We start from the raw sequence: 12,475 nt of genomic DNA, 5'->3' as shown, positions 1-12,475 counted from the left end.
GATAGATAGATAGATAGATAGATAGATAGATAGATAGATAGATAGATAGATAGATAGATAGATAGATAGATAGATAGATAGGAAGGAAGGAAGGAAGGAAGGAAGGAAGGAAGGAAGGATGGATACTTTATTAATCCCCAATGGGGAAATTCATTTGTCCAACAGCACACAAATAATAAAAATAATAGTAATACTAATAAAGAAGTAACACAAAAAGCATACACAACAGAGTCCACACCCAGGTACAAAAAAAAGTGCTAAATGGTGCTTATTAAGTACACACATCAGGTGTTAAGCAGTCTAATTCCAGCAGGAAAATATGACCTGCGGAACCTCTCAGTCCTGCAGCAGAGAGAGAGGAGTCTATCACTGCGCCTGCTCCTCTGAGCTGCCAGGATCCCATGCAGAGGGTGTCTGCTATTACTGAGGATACACTCCATTAAACACCTCATCCTCTTCTCCACTAACTGACCCACAGAGTCCACTTTCCCGCCCATTACTGACACACACTTCCTCATAAGCTTATCCAGTCTGTTCCTGTCCCTAACAGTAATGCTGCTTCCCCAGCAGGCAACACCAAAGAAGACAGCACTCGACACAACCGAATGATAGAATGTGTGCAGAAACTCTTTACACACATCAAATGATTTAAGCTTCCTGAGGAAGAAAAGCCTGCTCTGTCCTTTTTTATATGCTGCACTCGTCTGCACTGACCAGTCCAGTTTGTTTTCCAGGTGGACTCCGAGATACTTATAGGACTGAACATTCTCAATGATCTGTCCATCGATGATAACAGGCTGATGGGAATGTTTCAGTCTACGGAAATCCACAATCATCTCCTTGGTCTTCAGTGCATTGAGGAGAAGACCTTTTCTTCTACTCCAGGCTGTAAAGGCAGCAATAAGATCTCTGTACTCTCTTTTATCCCCACCTCTTATACATGCCACCACAGCTGTGTCGTCTGAATATTTCTGAATGTGGCAAAGTTCAGACACATGTTTAAAATCAGCAGTGTAAAGAGTGAAGAGAAATGGTGACAATACTGTACCCTGAGGAGCCCCAATGTTGGTTACCACCGTCTCAGACCTGCAACCACCCAAACTGACATACTGCGGACGCTCTGTGAGATAGCTGTAAATCCATGTGACTAACATAGCATCCACACCTATCATCTCCAGCTGTTCCCTCAGAAACTGCGGCCTGATAGTGTTAAAGGCACTTGTAAAATCAAAAAACATGATCCTTGTGTATCCCCCTGTCCCGTCCAGAAACGAAAGTATCTTGTGGGTCATATATATTACTGCATCCTCCACACCCATGTTCTCCTGATATGCAAACTGTAAGCGGTCCACAGCCTGCTGCACCTGAGGCTTGAGAACCCGCAGCAAAAGCCTCTCCAATGTCTTCATGATCACTGAAGTCAGAGCCACTGGTCTGTGGTCCTTCACCCCTACCGGCCTCCCTACTTTAGGGACCGGCACGAGGCATGATGTTTTCCACTGGACAGGCACTTGTCCTGTGCGAAGACTCAGAATGAAAATTGTTTGTAGAGGCATTGCCAGTCCTGATGCACATTCTCTTAGAAGCCGAGGCGATACGCCATCAGGACCCGCAGCTTTCCCTGGACGCAGCCTACGTAGTTCAGCATAAACCTCATCTATGGAGAAGCTATGTGGGGTCACAGCAGTACATCTGGAACAGCTGCCGGGTGGAGCAGCGCAGGTGGTCACAGCAGAGGGGGTGGTACAGCTGCCGGGTGGAGCAGAGCAGGTGGTCACAGCAGAGGAGGTGGTACAGCTGCGAGGTGGAGTAGAGCAGGTGGTCCCCACAGAGGAGGTGGTACAGCTGCCGGGTGGAGCAGAGCAGGTGGTCCCAGCAGAGGAGATGGTACGGCTGCCGGGTGGAGCAGAGCAGGTAGTCCCAGCAGAGGAGGTGGTACAGCTGCCGGGTGGAACAGAGCAGGTGGTCACAGCAGAGGAGGTGGTACAGCTGCCGGGTGGAGCAGAGCAGGTGGTCACAGCAGAGGAGGTGGTACAGCTGCTGGATGGAGCAGAGCAGGTGGTCACAGCAGAGGAGGTGGTACAGCTGCCGGGTGGAGCAGAGCAGGTGGTCCCAGCAGAGGAGATGGTACAGCTGCAGGATGGAGCAGAGCAGGTGGTCACAGCAGAGGAGGTGAGGGGCCCACTGACTGAACTGAACCTACTATAAAAGTGGTTAAATTCATTGGCCTTGTCCACATCGCTCACTGTCTCGCTAACTTTACTTTTGTAGCCAGTAATAGTCTTCATACCCTTCCACACCTCCCTTGTACTGTTACCCCGCATATTCCATTGCAGACCCCTTCCAAAGTCTCTTCTGGCCGCCCTTAAACTCTTCCTCAACTCATGTTGCACACTCCTAACCCTCTCATGGTCCCCAGATTTGAATGCCTCTTTTTTTAGATTCAGGAGGCTCTTAATGTTGCTAGTGATCCATGGCTAAAATGCCCTCTTGGTAAGTCCTGTCGTTCTTCATCAGCCCTTCCAGCTCTTCACATTTATTAGCAAGAGAGTTGACATTACCCATTATGATGGATGGTAGGAACGGCTTATATCTCCATCTCCTAGCCTTTAGCTTCGCCCCAGCACGGCAACCACGGAAAGGTTTCCTAAGTCCCGGCGGTATAGGGTGTTTAATCCCACTCGATTTAAGTCGTAACTGTAGTAGCTCCGCTCTAGTGTACTTATACAGGCACATACTCAGAGTATAACCTACTCCAAACAAAAACAAAGTAAGCCCATACACAAATATACGCAAAGAAAATACGAGCTGTTTGGACTTGCTGCCACTGCGCGGCGCATGCGCACTCAGCACTCATCATGCTTAAGACTCAAAACAGTACTGCATATTTTTTTTATAAAATTAAGTCTAATAGAATTTTTTGTATTGCATTTAGCATAATGAAATATATGTATTTACTCTGGTGTACAATAGAAACAGTAGCTATAATTTGAAATAAACGGGTTGTAAAAAATGAATTGCCTCTTCAGTGCTACTTCGCAGTGAGTGTTTTATAAAAATAGTATAGTATATATTGATTATATTTATATCACTGTATGTCATTGTGTTTAATCCAAACAATATCCCTAGGCGAACACTGTGGGTTTGTTCATCAGAGTGTTTGCAGACATGTTTATCTCACTCAATCTTGAGTTCCCACCTGATTCAGCCCAGCTAATTATAGGATTTTTTTTGTACAGATTTGTGTCCTGCATGATATGTAGTTTTTGAATAAATACAGTGTAGCACCTTTATTTATAAGAGTGTGTGATTCATCTGCTTTAATTGGAAACAAATAAACGGGTCCATCAACAATCAGACCCTCATACCCTGAGACTCGGTAATAGGTTTCCTCGTTAAAGCGGGTTGGAGAAGGATTGTGGGTAAACTCCACAGTAAAACAGGAAATGATTGATTGTAGATGGATCAGTTAAAAGAGTAACTGAACCCCTGATTTTAGTTGATTCTGCCCTCAGCATAGGGGAAAAATGCTAATAATAATAATAATAAAAAAATAATAAAAAAATGGGAGGGGCACTGGGTGATGTGATGTATGGGTTTAGAGGCAGGGCAGGAGGGAGAGCTGATTAGGCTTAGCAGTGAGAGCAGTGGTTGGACATCACCAGGGGGATGGTATTAATGATTGATTTGCATATACACAGACTTATCATCCTTGCCTATAGCACAGTTAAACCTGTGAGGGTGCTGCAGTGGTAAATGTTAAAAGTCAAAGTTTTTAAAGGTTAGGAAAGGTTTATAAATTGTTTAAGTAGGACTGGTATATTGCACATCTTCAAAGGAAAACATCGAAGCTATTAATGAAAAAATATGCTTTAGGGTTTGCGGCCAACTGGAGGAAAATGGGTCAAGGGTCTGTAGAAAATGAGAAATATAAATCCCATGCATCATACAAAGTGCCAAAGAAGGCTAATCTTCAGGGTATAGTCCTCAAAATAGTGCTGATCCACTGTTTCTTTGGAAATCTTTCTACAAGATTTTGGAGCATTAGTGTGAGTATTTGATTGCATTCAGCAACCAGTACAGATTCGACCAGTTTCAAGTATTGGAAGAAGCATCATTTTAGAGAACACAGTTCCACAAGAGAACACAGTGCTACACAACAAAGTGCTGGGTTTATACCTGCCTAGCATTCTGTTTAATGATATACTTACTAATTTTTAACATTTTAAGCTTGTCAGAAAGCTTTAATTTTTAGGAGTTCTGAAATTTATTTTAGGGTTTTTTGAGCCCCTCTAAACAGAGCTAGCGACACCCTGGTAATGTTGGTTTTTCAGCGTTTTATAAATATAGAAATAAAGAAAATCCTTGAATAGAAAGAATGGCAGCTGCTCAGTCATTTAAACAGTAAAAAGATAAACACTGTTACTGCCTTATTTGGAAATAGAGTCTGTGAGGAAGTAAAGAGGTGTGACAGGGTGAAGAGCTGATGGCAGGAGGTCTATAAGAAGAGCAGATGTGAGGGTCAGACACTGCAGGAAGAGAGAACAGCGGTAAAGATGAAGAGAACAGTGGCTTTTATTGCTCTACTGATGCTGCTGCTGCAGATCAGCCTGCAACAAACTGAAGCTGCTGCTGATTCTCTGAAGCCATCCAACCCCTCTGATGATCTGAAGCATCTGAAAGACATTGTGTATCAGCAGGGTACCATGCTGGTGGAGCTGAAGACTGAGATGAAATATGTGGAAAAGGAGAACTCAGGTAGTTTAGTTTTGCTTTAATTAGGTAGAGGCTCACTAGAGACACTTTTGTTAAAGAATTTGAGGCTGTGTTATTTCTTATTTACCGTGTTATTTCTTATTTCTAACTCTTCTTTTTCAGTGCTGAAGACCAAAATGGCCAAGCAGATCAAGCAGGGCAAACAGATTCAGGGTAACATGGAGGAGATCAAGAATAAGGTTTCAGGTAATGAAATTAGTAGTTTGGATACATAGTGTAAGATTACAATTACTTTTACAAATAAGGTGTTTTTGTTTTTTCAGCACAAGCAGAAGGGAAGTCCAAACTAACGAGTGAAGTGGAGAAGCTGAAGGAACAGAATGAAGGTAAATCCATGTGAAAGTTTTTATTCTATGTTCTCTAATGATTCATTGCTAATAATGCTCCTGGTGTCTGATGACTTTTCCACAAACAGAAATAAGAACTGCATTAGCGAACAGTCAGACTGAAGTGAAAACCCTGAAGAAAGAGAACACAGGTAAAACATTACAGTATCAACTCAAAACCAATTACAATGTTGCTAAAGTAAATGGAAAACGAGGGAAGGACAAGATTGGTCCTAAAAACACAAGACTAAACGTTTTTTCCTAGTTGAATTCCCCCTAACCATAAGGTTGTTCTCTGCACTGTATAGAAAAAAAAGACTTGGTGTCTTTTTGCCAAAATTCCATAATTGTGCTTGAGTTTTGATTGTGCCAAATTGTATGGCATGTCTGAAAGAACCCAGATAATAACTAGTGTCATCTATCTATATATCTACACTGTAATAAAATGTCCTGCACAATTACATATTTAGCTACCAGCAGTTTTGCCAGCATGTTGCTGATATTTTACAGTAAATCTACTGTCATTTATTTGAACAGTATTTTACTGTATATTGAAGTCCAGCATATTAACTCTCAGAGCGTTTAACTATTGTTCAGGGTAACTTAGCTTGTATTTTTGTTTCCTAATACAGGATAAAGTTAGATTTGTATTTGTTTTCTACATTATGTGAATGAATGTTTAATGATGAATGAATCTATAGAAATGCTTAATCAAATATTCTCACATTAATAAATGAAACTTGAATTGAACTCCTGACAGCTTTAAAGGGAAGACTGAGCACTGCTGAAGGTGATGTGGCGAGTCTGAAGAGAGAGGTCATAGGTAAATAATAATTTATTAAGTCACTGCTGGTGCCATATATAGTTCTTTAAAAAGTTCTGACTCGATTGTTTGTTGTTTTATTCTCAATGATTTTTCAGAACATCCCAAGGTGGCGTTTTCAGCAGCTTTAAAATCAACCATGGGATCACTAAGTACCACCACTAATATTGTCTATCCTGTCGTCATTACAAACATTGGAGGAGGTTATAACCCCAATACAGGTACACTATAAACATTATTTGTCTTTTCAACATAATATTTTGTTGCAAAACCACGGTTTCTGATAACTGCTTCACATCTGTGGTGCATGGAGTCAACCAATTTCTGGCAACGGTCAACACGTATTGCAGCCCAGGCCAATTGTACTATATTCCACAATTGCCCTGCATTTCTTGGTTTTGCCTCATGCACTGCATTTTTTTATGTCAGCCTACAAGTTTTCTATGGGATTAAGGTCTGGGGATTGTGCTGGCCACTCCATCAGTTGAATCATGTTCGTCTGGAACCATGCTTTTGCTCGCTTGCTGGTATGTTTTGGGTCATTATCTTGTTGAAAGGTCCACCTCAAAGGCACTTCCTCTTCAGCATATGGCAGCATGACTTCTTCCAATATCCTGATGTATTCAAATTGATCCATGATCCCTGGTATGCGATAAATAGGACCAACACCGTAGTAGAAGAAACATCCCCATATCATAATGCTTCCACCTCCATGCTTAACCGTCCTCACTGAGTACTGTGGCTTTTATTCTGTGTTTGCAGGACGTCTTACGTACTGTCTGTGACCCTTGGACCCAAAAAGAAGAACCTTGCTTTCATCAGTCCACAAAATGTTACGCCATTTCTTCTCAGGCCACTCAATGTGTTCTTTGGCAAATTCTAACCGCTTCTGCACGTTTTTTATTTAACAGTGGGACTTTGGGGGGGCTTCTTGCTGGTAGGTTGATTTCACCAAGACGTCTTCTGATTGTACCAGTACTCACAGTCAACTGAAGGTCTTCCTTGATCCTCTTGGAGCTGATCATTGGCTGAGCCTTTACCAGTTTGGCTATTCTCCTATCCATTCGAGGAGTTGTTTTTCTTTTTCTTCTGCGTTTTTCAGGTTTTTCTTACCATTTCAAAGCATTGGAATGTACTTCTTTATAGTTTTTCCCATCTTTTATTAGTTTCTTGATTAAAAAAAACGCTCGTCTTTAGAACAGTGTCTTGAACGACCTATTTTTCTTGTTTTTTCCAGGACAAATGCACAGCCAGTATGTCAGTTGCCTTGCTCCTTAAATAAGAATCACCTGTTAACACCCTTTTTTCCCAGAATGTCCTCCCTAATTGATAGCCTCCCTATTTATTTGAACACACCTCTTTCAGTTAATCATTCAGTTTCACAGAATCTGCAGTATTCATGGGTGGCCTGTTGGTTTTGTTAGTTTTCTGTACCCTTATTATACCCTCCAAAAACTTACTTGTGGTGTAGAGGTTGAAATTTTAACAAAAACAGTGATTTATCTCGCTGCTGTTGAGGCACTGCTATTATTTTGAGCACTACTGTATATATATATATATATATATATATATATATATATATATATATATATATATATTCTCAATCTTTTACTGTTTCAGGCAAAATAAAACATGCAAATGTTAAAGAAAGAACATAGAAAGAAACAGCAGGAGAGAGGCAAACACTCTCAAACCATTTCCAAGATTTCACCCACTGAATGGGTCTGAACTAAAATACCAAGCACTCATTCTGAAATGTATTTTAGCCAACATTTGTACAAATTTGACACATTTTCACATGTCTTTGGTCAATAGGACTGAGAGTAACGACTGATTAACAAGGATTGTTTGTATGTTTCTGTTATTTCAGGAATCTTCACAGCTCCGTCCAGAGGAGTCTACTATTTCCGATTCACTATCATGGGATCAAACAATGGTTACAATACAGGAATATATATGTACAAGAACCAGGAGTTACTGACATTTTTATGGGGATATAATTACAATAGTTATGGAAGGTATATATCAGGTGGGTTTACTCTACAGTTGGAGATTGGAGATACTGTTCGTACTCAGCTACCTAACGGTTACATACTCTACCAACAATATGCCAATACTAACACCTTCAGCGGCTTCATGATCTTTCCCATTTAAAAATCTACTGAATTCAGCTGATTACTGAATGGTGGAGTGATGCATATACATTTAACCAGAACAGAAAATAAACTGTAATTCCAGCATTTTACAATGGTGTCTTGTCGTTTTTTTCACTGATGTTTAAACAAACTAAATTAGCAAGTGAGTTAGACCTACAAGAATGTTCCTGAATCCATAGGAGAAAATATAGAGTCTTCTGGGAAGGTTTTCTATGATATTCTGCCTATTCATCTATTTCTAAGCATTTCTGAGATCAGGGCCTTTATGAATCTTGCTTTGTGTCATCTTCTGTTCTCAACTGTTCTGACAAAAATTGAAGAATACTATTTACATTATAATGAAGTAACATGATAATTAAACAATCACAGTATTTTATAGATACTGTGGTTAAATGCAGGGGCATCAGAAGCATTTGTGAAAAAGGGGGGTTGATACTGGCTGGGTTGTTCTACACTTGCACAAAAACTCAAGTTACTTCATCAAAGACACTTTAAAGACAGGTGTAACCTGTCTGGTATAATCAGATTCGTTAGACTGCACTCAAATAAACAGTTGATGTCGCAGAGCAGCTTTACAGCAATCAATTAGAAGAATGAAAGATCAAACAACACATGAAATATAAGATCCCCAGTGAGCAATCAGACAGTGACAGTGAAAACTCCCCCAAAATAAGAAACATTTGGAGAAACAAAGTCTCACAGGAAGGACCCTTCCTCCTCTTATCAGCTACCAATTATAAATTACTGGCAATTTCACCGTACCACTACATACAGTGAGGAAAATAAGTATTTGAACACCCTGCAGCTTTGCAAGTTCTCCCACTTAGAAATCATGGAGGGTTCTGAAATTTTCATCTTAGGTGTTGGTGCACTGTGAGAGACATAATCTAAAATATATATGTATAATTTATTTGTGTGTTACTGCTGCACCTTTCAACACCTGTGAAAATCACTGTTAATATTTGGTACAGTAACCTTTGTGTATCCGGTAGGGCTACAAGTAAAACTTTTTTAAAGAAATCCCTGGGGGCAGCCATAGCAGTGGGGAAGTCCATAGGGAGAGTGCACACAAGGGACTTTTGTTCCCTCAACAAGGCCTGACAGGTAGCAGTTCCTCTGAGGCACCACCGGTATTGCCACGCCCACAGACTTCCTAGCCAATCACAGTACAGCACTAGCTCTATATGCCTCTCAGGCTGGTAACTAGCTCTGTATGCCTACCAGGCAGATAATCAGTAAATACTTTAAATTAATAAAGGAGATTTATTACAGTTACTGTATGCCTCTCAGGCTGGTAACTAGCTTTTCCCCCTGAGCACTTGCGCCCCAAAATGTCTGTGCATGCCACTGGATGTATTACAGTCACTATATGCCTCTCAGGCTGGTAACTAGCTGTATATGCCTACCAGGCAGATAAGCAGTGAATACTCTCATTAAATAAAGGAGATGTATTACATTTACTATATGCCTCTCAGGCTGGTTGGTTTTTCAAAGTTTTATAAATATGGACATCAAGAGAATCCTTGCACAGGTGGAATTGCAGCTGCTCAGTCATTTAAACAGTAAAAAGATAAACACTGTTACTGCCTTATTTGGAAATAGAGTCTGTGAGGAAGTAAAGAGGTGTGACAGGGTGAAGAGCTGATGGCAGGAGGTCTATAAGAAGAGCAGATGTGAGGGTCAGACACTGCAGGAAGAGAGAACAGCGGTAAAGATGAAGAGAACAGTGGCTTTTATTGCTCTACTGATGCTGCTGCTGCAGATCAGCCTGCAACAAACTGAAGCTGCTGCTGATTCTCTGAAGCCATCCAACCCCTCTGATGATCTGAAGCATCTGAAAGACATTGTGTATCAGCAGGGTACCATGCTGGTGGAGCTGAAGACTGAGATGAAATATGTGGAAAAGGAGAACTCAGGTAGTTTAGTTTTGCTTTAATTAGGTAGAGGCTCACTAGAGACACTTTTGTTAAAGAATTCAAGGCTGATCAGAATTTACCGTGTTATTTCTTATTTCTAACTCTTCTTTTTCAGTGCTGAAGACCAAAATGGCCAAGCAGATCAAGCAGGGCAAACAGATTCAGGGTAACATGGAGGACATGAAGAATAAGGTTTCAGGTAATGAAATTAGTAGTTTGGATACATAGTGTAAGATTACAATTACTTTTACCAAACAGATGTTCTTTTTTTTAGCACAAGCAGAAGCAGTGTCCTCCACGAAGTCCAAACTAACGAGTGAAGTGGAGAAGCTGAAGGAACAGAATGAAGGTAAATCCATGTGAAAGTTTTTATTCTATGTTCTCTAATGATTCATTGCTAATAATACTCCTGGTGTCTGATGACTTTTCCACAAACAGAAATAAGAACTGCATTAGCGAACAGTCAGACTGAAGTGAAAACCCTGAAGAAAGAAAACACAGGTAAAACATTACAGTATCAACTCAAAACCAATTACAATGTTGCTAAAGTAAATGGAAAACGAGGGAAGGACAAGATTGGTCCTAAAAACACAAGACTCTAAACGGGTTTTCCTAGTTGAATTCCCCCTAACCATAATGTTGTTCTCTGCACTGTATAGAAAAAAAAGAATTGGTGTCTTTTTGCCAAAATTTCATAATTGTGTTTGTGTTCCTCATTCTGAAAGAACCCAGATAATAAGTAGTGTCATCTATCTATATATCTACACTGTAATAAAATGTCCTGCACAATTACATATTTAGCTACCAGCAGTTTTGCCAGCATGTTGCTGATATTTTACAGTAAATCTACTGTCATTTATTTGAACAGTATTTTACTGTATATTGAAGTCCAGCATATTAACTCTCAGAGCGTTTAACTATTGTTCAGGGTAACTTAGCTTGTATTTTTGTTTCCTAATACAGGATAAAGTTAGATTTGTATTTGTTTTCTACATTATGTGAATGAATGTTTAATGATAAATGAATCTATAGAAATGCTTAATCAAATATTCTCACATTAATAAATGAAACTTGAATTGAACTCCTGACAGCTTTAAAGGGAAGACTGAGCACTGCTGAAGGTGATGTGGCGAGTCTGAAGAGAGAGGTCATAGGTAAATAATAATTTATTAAGTCACTGCTGGTGCCATATATAGTTCTTTAAAAAGTTCTGACTCGATTGCTTATTGTTTTATCCTCAATGATTTTTCAGAACATCCCAAGGTGGCGTTTTCAGCAGCTTTAAAATCAACCATGGGATCACTAAGTACCACCACTAATATTGTCTATCCTGTCGTCATTACAAACATTGGAGGAGGTTATAACCCCAATACAGGTACACTATAAACATTATTTGTCTTTTCAACATAATATATATATATATATGTATATATATATATATATATATATATATATATATATATATATATATATGTATATATATATATATATATATATATATATATACATATATATGTATATATACATATATATGTATATATATATATATATATATATATATATACGTATATATATATATATATATATATATATATATATATATATATATACGTATATATATATAAATCTTTTAAAATAAGGCAAAATAAAACATGCAAATGTTAAAGAAAGAACATAGAAAGAAACAGCAGGAGAGAGGCAAACACTCTCAAACCATTTCCAAGATTTCACCCACTGAATGGGTCCGAACTAAAATACCAAGCACTCATTCTGAAATGTATTTTAGCCAACATTTGTACAAATTTGACACATTTTCACATGTCTTTGGTCAATAGGACTGAGAGTAACGACTGATTAACAAGGATTGTTTGTATGTTTCTGTTATTTCAGGAATCTTCACAGCTCCGTCCAGAGGAGTCTACTATTTCCGATTCACTATCATGGGATTAAACAATGGTTACAATACAGGAATATATATGTACAAGAACCAGGAGTTACTGACATTTTTATGGGGATATAATTACAATAGTTATGGAAGGTATATATCAGGTGGGTTTACTCTACAGTTGGAGATTGGAGATACTGTTCGTACTCAGCTACCTAACGGTTACATACTCTACCACCAATATGCCAATACTAACACCTTCAGCGGCTTCATGATCTTTCCCATTTAAAAATCTACTGAATTCAGCTGATTACTGAATGGTGGAGTGATGCATATACATTTAACCAGAACAGAAAATAAACTGTAATTCCAGCATTTTACAATGGTGTCTTGTCGTTTTTTTCACTGATGATAAAACAAACTAAATTAGCAAGTGAGTTAGACCTACAAGAACGTTTATGACATCCCTGAATCCATAGGAGAAAATATAGAGTCTTCTGGGAAGGTTTTCTATGATATTCTGCCTATTCATCTATTTCTAAGCATTTCTGAGATCAGGTACTGTTGTTGGACAAGAAGCTTGTTATTTCTGT

General features: G+C 39.2%; 1 protein-coding gene across 3 annotated transcripts; it reads left to right on the top strand.

Moving 5' to 3' along the window:
- The first annotated feature begins 2,082 nt into the window (after positions 1 to 2,082).
- Positions 2,083 to 12,265, top strand: LOC103025533 (collagen alpha-2(VIII) chain). 3 transcript variants are annotated; one of them, XM_022680832.2, is made up of 9 exons: positions 2,083 to 2,172; positions 4,445 to 4,457; positions 9,714 to 9,997; positions 10,113 to 10,196; positions 10,272 to 10,346; positions 10,436 to 10,498; positions 11,089 to 11,151; positions 11,250 to 11,372; positions 11,888 to 12,265. In XM_022680832.2, the coding sequence occupies exons 3-9, from the start codon at positions 9,796 to 9,798 to the stop codon at positions 12,169 to 12,171; spliced, it is 894 nt and encodes a 297-aa protein (XP_022536553.2). In that variant the 5' UTR covers positions 2,083 to 2,172; positions 4,445 to 4,457; positions 9,714 to 9,795; the 3' UTR covers positions 12,172 to 12,265. The 3 variants fall into 3 exon arrangements, with proteins under 3 accessions (XP_022536553.2, XP_022536520.2, XP_049332442.1); XM_022680799.2 differs by lacking the exons at positions 2,083 to 2,172; positions 4,445 to 4,457; positions 9,714 to 9,997; ... (4 more) ...; positions 11,250 to 11,372; positions 11,888 to 12,265 and adding exons at positions 4,464 to 4,758; positions 4,879 to 4,962; positions 5,040 to 5,102; ... (2 more) ...; positions 6,024 to 6,146; positions 7,796 to 8,173; XM_049476485.1 differs by lacking the exons at positions 2,083 to 2,172; positions 4,445 to 4,457; positions 9,714 to 9,997 and adding an exon at positions 4,471 to 4,758.
- Positions 12,266 to 12,475: the final 210 nt, after the last annotated feature.

This window comes from Astyanax mexicanus, chromosome 1 (assembly GCF_023375975.1).
Source record: "Astyanax mexicanus isolate ESR-SI-001 chromosome 1, AstMex3_surface, whole genome shotgun sequence".
Lineage (NCBI taxonomy): Eukaryota > Metazoa > Chordata > Actinopteri > Characiformes > Acestrorhamphidae > Astyanax > Astyanax mexicanus.
The sequence above is the reverse complement of the archived record's forward strand: the minus strand, read 5'-3'. Positions and strand labels throughout refer to the sequence as shown.